The 11,858-nt window shown below is 47.5% G+C and overlaps 1 protein-coding gene across 1 annotated transcript in view; it reads right to left on the bottom strand.

Moving 5' to 3' along the window:
* Positions 1-11,858, bottom strand: part of LOC147447461 (uncharacterized) — a 45,968-nt gene continuing 34,110 nt past the window's right edge. Inside the window, exons 2-5 of the mRNA XM_086523246.1 lie at positions 968-1,030; positions 729-872; positions 324-499; positions 1-247 (exon numbers count right to left, since the gene is read on the bottom strand). Coding sequence (XP_086379372.1) covers positions 175-247; positions 324-499; positions 729-872; positions 968-1,030 — 456 coding nt within the window. The 3' untranslated portion in view covers positions 1-174. The remainder of the gene's footprint in view (positions 248-323; positions 500-728; positions 873-967; positions 1,031-11,858) is intronic.

Here is an 11,858-nt window from a genome sequence, read left to right as displayed (position 1 = left end):
TACATCAATACCACCTTCCTTGAAAGAAATAAGAATATATTACAAGAGCTTTCTCCTGCAACTCAGAACTGTTCACAAATGGTACAAGGCTCTCACAATAAGCACCAAGCAGCTCATCCCCACGCCGTATGCCAGACCAAGATCACCTCTTGCTCAAGATGAAAAGAGAGAGCATCATGCTATGGCAAGAAAGTTCTCCATAGCCTTGACTACATTCGGTGGCCATAGCAGCTCCAAACTCACCCACCTGTATGATGAACAACTTCATACATGACCATGTATTTGAAGAACAATAATTGCCTTCTATGTAGTGGAAAGTTTACCTTAAATCACCATAAAGAGGCTCCCTTTTAGTGGCCTCAGAGAACTGCTCCTCGGCCCTCGACCGGTCTCCTTCACTCCACAAAACTGCCGCCAGGGCTGCGTGCGCTTCTGCATAATTTGGATACTTTCGAACAAGTCCTTGCAAAAGCTTTCTTGCCTCTTGAGACCTCTGAAGCTGCAGCAGCATATGCAAACAAAAAGCTTAAACCCTATTCTTCTCCAGATTACAATTTGCTATGCCCAAGTTTCGAAATGACATGTCCTCATGGCATTTCATTAGCTGGAAGAGCTCACGGTTCAGACCTTAGGTGTGTGTGTGTCGAGCATCACTTTCCAAATCAAATTGTGCAATTGAAAGCTGGCCCCATCTTTACAGAATTTCAAAAATGCTCAAGACTTCATACCTGGAAAAGAATCAATGCCTCCTTGAGTCGATAGCCAGCAATGCCCGGTGCCAGCAAGGACGCCCTCTCGTATGCAGTCAAGGCTTCTTCATATTTCTTCACACGTGCGTCCACATTCCCAAGATTGAACCACGCTGCGTACTCCTGAGCCAAATAGTTAATGAGACTGCAAAAAGGAGCTCCTATAAATAAAGCGATCAACCAAAGAATGATCAGCGAGAGTTTAAGCGACGTCATACCTCTGGATCCCTCTCAATAGCAGATTTGCAATCATTAATGGCTTCCTCAAAGCGCCCAAGAGCCTGTGAAGTTCACTGTATAGTTTGATAGGAGTCATCAAAGCCTTATTAAAAGGTGCAAGAAGACCAATATGCCTCGTTGATTACGAGGCAAGTTCAAGTTAGCATAGAAGGTGAACAAGGAGGGGGTATAAGGGCTTGTTTTTCAAATTGAGAAGGTTAAACCGGCTCCCCAGATCCTAGGAGGTCTGGTTGTGAGATCAGATACCAAGCCAGCAGAAGACATTGTTTTAAGCACTGTGTCGCATGTACCCAAGAGCATTGAATATAAGAGCTCATGAACTGGCAGGACATGCCTTTCAAAAGAATGTGCATTCTTTGATAGTTCAAGAGCCAAAATATTTTGGAACAGACTTAAAAGGAAAAACTATACTTACTGCAAACTGAATTTGCAAAAACCCAGATGAATTCTCAACGAAGGCATGTAATCACAAAGAATATAAAAAAGGGGATGATGATATTATGAGAAGAATCCTCTATCATGATAAAATTTCTTATCATGAAAAAAGTCCTCAATCATGATGATTTTTACCCTGGTCATGAACAGGGATGTGGCGATCATCACTTTGAACCTCACATCTTGGTCTTACATTTCACATTAGACTCGTCAAGATGTGTCAACTAGTTATCACATCCTGGTCCGATATTTTATGTTGGACTCATTTACATGCTCAAATGCAATAGTTAGTTTCACACTAGTCTAATCATTCACCATCAAACTCGATGTACAAAGTTAAAATGTTGCAGTCATTCATCTCTCATGGAAGCCCCAGCCCCCCTTGTATTGTCAACCTGGTACCTCGAAACTGCCCCCTAGAAAGGACACTTCTGATATGTCTTTACAGATGGGTGACTACAGCATCAAGGAGTATCCAACGATCCAAAACGAGCATTTTTTATTCGTCACGTAATGGGTGACATAGAGCATTGCTAAGAATTTATTACATAAGCTGGGTGAGTTACAGTCAAGGGTGGGTGATGGAAACACTGAGATGGGATTTTCCCATGGACTAAGTAAATTCCGGATTAAGTGGGTGAAGATGGATGAAGATGGTTTCTAAGAAAGATATTGCTTTCCAAATTCCTAAAAAACAAGTTGCTTTTCGGAAAGCAGGTGCTTTTCCGCTATGGACTATGTGTTAACATTGAAACTGTGCATGAGATTGCATCTGGATAAGCCTGAGAAGTGTGTGTGGTAGCATAAATGTATCTGACACTCATTTGGTGATGTGTAAACACGTTAATATTGATTGTTTGGCGGTGGGCAGCCACTTTTGAAAGGCGAGGCAGCCCCAAATCTAGGCATCCCTACAAAAACCAATGGCCCCGAAATTTAGCCCATCGAGTCTCTCTCTCTCTCTCTCTCTCTCTCTCTCTCTCTCTCTCTCTCTCTCTCTCTCTGCCCTGCACCCCGCTCTGCTCGCTGCTGCCCTGCCCTGCTCGCGAGCTCTGCTCTGCACCCCCCTTGCTCACGTCCTGCCCTGCTCGCTCACTCCTTGCGCGTCCTTTCGCGCGTAACCTGCAACCCACCCCCCGCATAACCTGCAGCGCACACCCCCCCCCCCCAACCCCCACCCGCATTTCCCCCCGTTTTCGCGTGCGTCCCATCATCGCCCAGCATTTCCCCCCGTTTTCACATGCGTCCCACCACCACCCAGCATTTCCCCCCATTTTCGAGTGCGTCCCCCCCCCACACACCAGGTGTAGGTTCCCACACGAGCTTATTTCCAAACGATTTTCAAACGGCTTTCTCAGCCCTGCAGGAAAACAGTAATTGCAAGCAAAATTCAGAAATTTACAGAATTTTCAGAATTTGCAAAACTTACAGAAATTGCAGAATTGGCAGTTGCAGAAAGCAGGAATTTGTTTGATTTGCAGAAATTGCAGGAAAGGCAAAAATGTATGCCATGTATGCTTAAAGTGGGGAGAACATGTATGCACTGTGGTGCATGTAGGGCCGTCTCCTACTACCATCGCAAATTCCCCTCTCGTTTTTTGCGGCGACCAAGCATGCAGAAACAGAATGACAAGCTTGACCCTTTAGAGGATGCAGTTCAAAAGGCCAAAGAAGAATGACTGAAACAATTAACAAGATCAACCGCAACTTATTGGGCACAATAAAAATGCTCGACGAACGCGTGTTGGCCCAAGAAAGCAAGATAGCTACACTGGGAGATCGTGTGACGGCTCAAGAGGGAGCTCACAGAGGCACGATCACGAAATACACTTGAAGAGGGAGAATTGCAACCTTCAGCAATAGAAGAGCTAAACACGATCAAAGAGGAAGTGCGAGCCATCAAAGAGGGAGAAGAGCAGCACAAAGAAATGACGACCTCTTGGGTGGACGTTATTACAAAGACTCGACAGAAGGCACGAGGCCGAGAAATGGGTTGAGGTTGCCAAGAAAGGGAAAAGCAAGGAAACAACTACGTCCACACCCATCATCATTAACCTGACACTTGAGGAGGAGCAAAGAAGGCGTGTGCGCTCTCTACATGTGAGGATTTGCGGTCTTAAAGACAAAGATAATGTGGACGAAGAGGTAAAAGAACTCATATCTTTGATGGAGGTTCATGCAGCGTAACCGCGAAACGTTTCAAGGCCGAAACGTTTCACCATGAAACATGGTGTTTCATCACGAAACGTTTCAGTCCAAAATCAGAGCACAGTGAAACGTGAGACCGAAACGTGCGTTTAGCAACTTTGAAACTAAAACTATGGCAACTTCTTGTTAGTGAAACGGCTTGTGTTTCATTTGTTGAGCGAAACGTTTCAAGGCCCGAAATGTTTCACCTATCCTGACTTGTCGAAACGCGTTTCATGGTGACGCTAGGTTCATGAGCCGATGCACTCAATAGCTTGGAGAGTGGGCAACAAGAAAAATGGGAGCAAGAGGGAAACCTCGAAAGAAAGGGCACTCATCCTTTGTTTTCCTTCCATGAAGGCGAAGGACTTTTTGAAGAGACCAACTCTTAAGAAAACGGGCATCTTCCTTGGGGATGACCTTACGCTCTCATAGATAGCTCATGTGCAGGAGGTAATGCCAGAGATTAGAGCGGCAAGGGAAAAAGGTAAGATTGCTTTTTATCGAGATGGAAGAGTGGTGATATTGGAGCCACGCTCCACATGATGGTGTGAGACCTATGGGACCATACTCAAAGTTGCTACCTAGAATTGTAATGGATCTATACGTCTAGATGTGGGTGCTTTTGAGGAAAGTTTTAGTGGGAGAGATATCATCTTCTACTTTGAGACACATCAGGCCCCTGGGCAGTCTATGCCTCACATTAGTGGATACAGATGGGAGACCGCATGTAGACAGGAGACACGATCAGAGCACAGAGGGCGGGGCTCAGGTGGAGTGGCAGTGTTATCACTGTAACAGGGAACGGGGTAAACACAGCCCAAACATTCCGAAACGGCGTTCCGTACGAGTCCCGTTCCCGAAACGGAGATGGGAACGGAACGCCGTTCCGGAACGGGGTGTAACCGGAACGGTGTTTCGGAATGGGCGGAACATGAGGCGGAACCGTGAAACACGGGGCGGAACGGACAAAAGTAGGCATTTGGGGGAAAAAAAGTGGGCTTTTGGGAGCAGATTTAGGACTGTTCGTGGAACATATTTGGTGCAGTTTAAGAGCAGGTTAGGGGGCAGAATTGGGGGCAGTTTTGGGGTTTGTTTAGGAGTTTATTTGAGACTAAGTTGAATGGAGGTAATTCAATCCTTACTTACGGTGGACCGTTCCAGCCTTGTTTCCGTTCCCGTTCCGCCCCCCCCTCCCCGTTCCGGGTAACTATGAGTGTTATTCAGGGAGGAGTTGCAACCATTGATACATATAGCTCGCAGGGATGAGCAAGCTAGGTATATGTGGGTGAGATTGAGAGTAGAGACAGCAGATATCTTTACATTGCTATTTGCTACTTTCCCCCAAGTACGTCAGTGTATGCACCACCCAGAGGACAATCTCCCTTTTCTATTTTGGATGATGACATCTAGGAGTTCTCTAGAGATGGTGACATCATCATTCTAGGGGATTTCAATGCTAGGACTGCTCATCATCAGACAGTTTTTTATGATACTTCAGAAGAGATGCTGAGAGAGCTGGATGTTGCAGAGACGGGCCTATCCAAACTATCACAGGATGGGAGCATACTGAGTATGGACGACACTTGATAGACATGGGGACTGCACATGGATTGGTCATCTTGAATGGCCTATAGAGATTTCCCGCTACGGGGGGTTTTACATGCTTTCAACACAGACATGGAGCTAGCACAGTGGATTATGTCATGGCACAACCGAGTCTCATCTCTAATATCCAGGACCTCACGGTTGGACCCAGACATGTTGGTGTGGCAGTGGACCATGCTCTTGTGTCGCTTACCATCTCTTTCGAGTATAGTGTAGCACACAGGCCACTGGCAGCAGCTCCTACTCGCCACACCTTCACGTGGGAGACGGACTCTGTATACATAGACGCTTGTGTACAGAAGAGCCAGGGCGACCTTTGGAGGAGCTTACTACTATACTGACACAGACGTTACATGATGCAACAGCAGAGGCATACCCACACACACAGTCTGAGGCAGAGACGCCGTTCTGGGAGCATGCCCCAGAACAGCTGGTATGATGAGGAATGCCGCAAGACCAGAGCTAGACTTCAGAGGGAGGTGCTTTTGGGGGACATCACTCACAGACAGTCACAAATTGACTTCCGACGCCTAGTGCAGCGGAAGAAGAGGGCATTTTTGGCTCGCCTAGAGCAGGATCTATACCAACTATTCTTGAGTCAGGACTCGCGTGAGGCATGGCCGCTCTTTCATGAGCACTCCCCCCCCCCACCCCCACCCCCCCTGCCATTACCTCTACAGAGGCCTGGGGCCGGTACGCGTCATCTCTGTACACAGTTCCTGGACAACCGCCCCTTCCCGACCCCCCTGATCCATGCCCCCACACATGTGCTTTTTTCACTGCTGAGACGGTGAGGAAGGCCATTGACAGGATGAGGACTGGGAGAGCATATGATCATGATGGCTTAGTGGCTGAGCACTTCATGCATGCCAGAGATCTACTAGCAGAGCTCCTAGCAGTTATGTTTAACCGTGCCATGTGTGAGGGCTTGCCTGATACTTGGAGCCTATCTACTATTGTGCCTATCTTCAAATCAGGAGACCCTATGGAGCCTGGGAATTATCGCACTATCATGATCGGACACACATTGGCACGGTTGTACGCATCCATTCTTGAGCAGCAGCTGAGCAGATGGGCAGAGAGGGAAGGGATACGCGCAGCCGGGCAGGCAAGATTCAAGAAAGGTTTTTCTACTCTTGACCATATCTTGACACTCAGAGCCATCATTGAGGAGGGCAGATCACATGGGAGACAGATCTATTGCAGCTTTGTGGACTTCCGCATAGCATTTGACACAGTACCCAGAGCTAGATTGATGCGCAGATCACAGGAGATGGGAGTACCCACAGAGCTCATTTGGGGGGTTGTGGCACTGTACAGGTCAGTAGTGGGGCATGTACGCACCTCAGAGGGCCTATCTACAGCGGTTCATTCCACTATTGGGGTGAAGCAGGGTTGCCCGCTCTCTCCTACTCTGTTTGGTATGTATGTGGATGAGGTTTCTGACTACATTGAGAGAGACGGTGATAGAGGTGCACAACTGGCAAGAACTTGGATCCCACTATTGTTATATGCTGATGATATGATGTTGATCTCCGACTCTCCAGAGGGGATGCAACGTCACTTGGATGCTTTGCATAGCTTTGCCCATGAAAGTGGTTTGTCTGTCAACCTTGGTAAAACCAAGGTCATGGTATTTAATACCACCCCACAGTGGATCAAGAGGTCAGCGCCCGCATTCACATACGGCCAGGAGGCAGTGGAGTATACAGATGCTTACACCTACCTTGGAGTGGTTTTTAGTGGACCAGCATTTTCATTGAGAAGAGCAGCAGAGACTAGATTGACCAGAGCCCATGCAGCATTGGGTAGATTGGAGAGGATGTGTTCACATGTTCAGTTTCAAGAGCCTCGAACGAAGCTCTGGCTCTTTGACACCCTGGTGGCTTCTACGTTGCTCTATGGAGCTAAGATTTGGGGACCTTCATTGGCCCATCATGGGAGGACAGGTCGCACTCATGGATGGGGGGACATGGAGAAGCCACTAGTCTCTATGATCTCACGGCTCATTAGAGCCAAGGCTTCAGTACCACGTGCCATTATCCGAGAAGAGCTAGCTGCCCCCCCACTAGTGGTTGAGGCGCTCACCACATCTGTCTCCATACACCGCATGTGGGAACTTCCCAGAAACAGATATGCCCGCCTGCACTTGAGTCCTCTCGACAGTTAGCCATGTAAGGAGATACAGCATGCTGGTATGGGGAGATGACATCATGGTTTCAGGCGCATGGGTTCAGCATAGACAGACTGTCCCCCTTCCAGTACTCACTGGATACACCCTCTCTAACTCTCACACAGTCCGAGATCACCAGGCTCATCCGCCATGACTTGACTCAGCTAGACACCACGAGGACATGGATACAGCCAACACAGAAGCTAGGCACGAAGATGGCTTTCTACAGAGAGCATCTTCTCCAGCTTACGGAGGACGGTTTTGTGACGAGACCCAGATACATGGACACCCGCTTGTCTCATGGGATACGATGTGCTATTGGCCAGATACGCACATCTTCACACTAGCTGCGGATCAAGACTAGGAGATACAACAGAGTACTGACAGAGGCCGGGACATGCCTCCTATGTGACCTGGAGCCTGAGACAGAGTTGCACTACACATGTCATTGCCCCGTCTACTACGAGATACACGGCCGCTTCCACTGCTTGTTAAAAGAGGGCTTCGGACCACTCTCCAGAGTCATGCGGTACGAGGATCAGAGATGCTTGGGTCTGTTTTTGCTCGAGCTACGCAGACACAGAGAGAGCCTGATGAGGGGAGAGGCTAGCCAGTCTCAAAGACGGATCACAGACTTCTTTAGAGCAGACACTCGACACCCGGAGGAGCTATTACCACATGAGAGCTCGCCGCCTCACACCAGAGGCACACTGATCGACCGAGCAACCCAGCGGCCGAGCTAGGGAGATCCAGACGCCCACGACTGCGGAGGACTACACAGCATCGTTGGAGGCTGCATCAGAGGATTCAGATCACTTTGGCCCGGCATGCACGACGCCCGGTCAGGCTATTGACCATGGAGGAGATTGATGAGATCCGCCAGTGACCGATGTTGGATCTTTTGTGATCTGTGATTTAGCTATCCCACCTAGCTGCTTCGATCACACCTAGCTGTTTCGGATTCCATAGCATTTTATTCTGTCATTTTTGTTACTCTAACTTTGTATCAGATCCACCACATTGTAACTTTCTGGTCTCATAGGCCATTCTAGCCTTCTGAAGACGTTGGTATAACATTTCATTTCATCTCTCTCTCTCTCTCTCTCTCTCTCTCTCTCTCTCTCTCTCTCTCTCTCTCTCTCTCTCTCTCTCTCTCTCTCTCTCTCTCTCTCACATCCACCGGGACTTAATTCAGATGGACACCTGGAGGACTTGGATAGAGCCTACTCAGAAGCTGGGCACGAAGACGGCTTTTTACAGAGAACATTTTCTCCAACTCGCGGCATAGGGCTATGTAGTCAGGCCCAGCTATATGGATACACATTTATCATATGGGGTGCGTGTGCTATTGGCCAGATACACGCATCCTCACACCAGCTTGAGATTGAGACTGGCAGATATAGAGGAGTTCCGACTGAGGCCACGGTATGTCATGTATGCCATAGGGAGCCAAAGACATAGCCGCATTACATATGTCATTGCTCCACATACTATGAGATAGGCGGGCGATTCCATAGCTTATTTAGGGAGGGTTTTGGACCACTTTCCAGAGTTATGGGATACTAGGATCAGAGATGCTTGGATCTGTTCTTGCTTGAGTTGAGGAGACATAGAGATTGCTTGTTGAGGCGACCAAAGAGACGGACTCAGCGGCAGGTTACGGACTATTTCAGGCCAACCATTACCACTAGACAGCTAGACAGACAAGTTTTGCAGTAGAGTTCGCATCCCACCTCCATTAGAGGCACAGTAATTGACCGTGCGATGGACCTAGGGAGATCCCACAATTATAGAGGAGGGTCGTCCACGATTACAGAGGAGGGCATCCCGACATAGACGGAGATTACAGAGGAGGATTCGAATTGTTTTGGCGTGCCTCGCACGATGCCCAGTCAGGTTTTTGACCATGGGGGACATCGAGGAGATCTGACACCGACCGAATGCTGGATTTACTATGAGCTGGAGGATTATCCCCTTCTTAGTAGCTTAAGTTTCTTGCATTATTTTGCACCTTTGTATTGACTAGAGAGTCTCTAGTCTTTCCCCCACTTTCACTTTCACTACAACATTTTGTTTAGGATGTTAGTCTTTCTTCACAGACTTTGTATTAGATTCACAAATTTGATACTTGTTGGTCTCATAGGTCATTTTGGCCTTTTGTAGACGTTATTATATCATTTCATCTCTCTCTCTCTCTCTCTCTCTCTCTCTCTCTCTCTCTCTCTCTCTCTCTCTCTCTCTCTCTCTCTCTCTCTCTCTCTCTCTCTCTCTCTCTCTCCTTGCAGCTCGCGTCACCACCCCCTACTCGCGCCATGGCCTTTTGCTGCTCGCGCGTCACTTGCTGAGCTGCTCTCTCGCCATGCCTGCCCGTCACCGTCCTCGCCAGCCCTGCCACACTACACAGCCCCTATACCCCCTGTAGTTGCGTGGACTCCCGCCACTGCTATGGTTCACCCGAGTGCGCACAATTGTAGCAATTGTCCACACCCATATGAATGAGTGAACCGGTTAACTTGCGGGTATCGAGAAGTGGGCTGTCCGTGCGATCGTCACCGACAAGAAACATGATGAATGCAAAGGATAAACAAACACCCCCATCCAAGATGGATATAGGTACAGGTACAAATACAGGGACATGTAAAGACACAGGTGCAGGAACCGAGAAATCTATGGTATGCTCTATGCAAGACATTTGGGGCTTTATCTCATCCTTACAGGAAATAGTGATGAGGCAGGGTGAGGACATTAAAAACCTTGCACTAAAGAATCAGGAGTTGGAGCATACAATCCAAATACAGAATATGAAAATGCAACATCAAGATGAGAAAATTCAGGCACTGCAAGATGCACTAAGCAAACAAGTCTCCAATGTGCAAGACACTCTAGCTACACACGATGAGAAGCTTGCACACATGAGTGATAATGCAACAGGAAATATGACCTCTTGGGCACATGTAGTAAGAAGTACTCCAAATGCTATGTCGCAGACACATGAGACGTATGCAAATGTAGATGACACAGAGTATAATGAGCGAGAGAAACGTAGTATGAATATTGTGATTCGAGGCATACCCAAATCTGACAATGAGAAAGTACTCATGTTGAATACGGAGGTCACGGACCTCCTTGCAAACAGATTTGGCATGCATGATGTAGTGGTGTATGGGGCACACCGTGTGGGTAAGCACAGGCCTGAGAACAATCGCGCAATTGTATGCACAATGTTGGATGCACGTAAAAGAGCCATCATACTCGAAAATGCTCGCATTTATCTAAGGGACAGCCCAATTTACATCAGTGAAGACAGGACACCCGCGAAACAAAAAGAAAGAAGACAGGCATATGAAGAACGAACGAAAAAGAACACCACCCCCACAGGGGCAACATCATCAGAAGCATGACAGGGGGAAACCCATGGGACCACGAACATACACGTCACAAGTTGGAATTGCCGAGGTTTCCCTTGACACAAAGGGGAAGGATTGACAGAGGTTCTACCACAAGCAGACATACTTTTTCTACTTGAAACGTGGGAACAGGACACATGTAGACTGCCAAGTATTCAAGGATATATTACACACTCGGTTTGGTGGCCTGGTACCAAGATGCGCGGGCAAGGGGGTGTTGCTATAATGTACAAGGAGGAAATGCAAAATCGGATTAAGATATGCAAGATAGATGAACACAAACGATACATATGGACTGAGATATGTACATCAGGGAGGTCGATGTTCATTGCGGGATGCTATATCCCACATCGGGAATCCCCGTTCTATGGTCTGCATAATCTCTCCAAGAATGACCCTTTTACCGACTTATATGCAAATATTGCAACCTACACACGAAAGGGGACAGTGATGATACTCCGGGATCTTAATGCTCGCATAGCCAACGTACAGGTTCAATTGGTTGACTACTCAATCCATCCCGCAGACAAAGATGGCGATCTTGTATTAGATGCAATGTGGGATAGATGCTCATGCGATCACCTCATGTATGAACAAGGTTCGGCTTTGATATCTTTGATAAATTCTATGCAACTTGTAGTCATGAATGGCACCAAGAAATTTGCAAGCTCCGGAGCATACACATGCTATACATCAAACCATGGAAGAAGCACTAATGATTATGCGTTAGTTAGCCACAATGCATTGGATTTAATTGGACACTTTAAAATTGGTGCTCGGTCACCGAACTCGGACCATACTCCAATATACTCCAATTCATGTATGTCTAGACCTCCCACACATGCCTACACAACGCCTCCAAGAGGTGACAAGTTGGGCATATCGAATGCAAGTTACAAAGAAATTTGATTATGCCACTTTTCTGGACAGCCTATTGAGTAGACAATGCATATCCCATAACATTTCAGAAAATTGGGCTACCTTTCGTCAAGCAATAGAAGAGGCAGCAGAGGTCACTATGGGGCGATCTAAAAGAGACCAACAACAAGTGAAGGGTCT

The sequence above is a fragment of the Adiantum capillus-veneris genome, chromosome 11, assembly GCF_014529385.1.
Source record: "Adiantum capillus-veneris isolate H3 chromosome 11, ASM1452938v2, whole genome shotgun sequence".
NCBI lineage: Eukaryota > Viridiplantae > Streptophyta > Polypodiopsida > Polypodiales > Pteridaceae > Adiantum > Adiantum capillus-veneris.
This window is presented reverse-complemented; position numbering and strand designations above follow the sequence as displayed.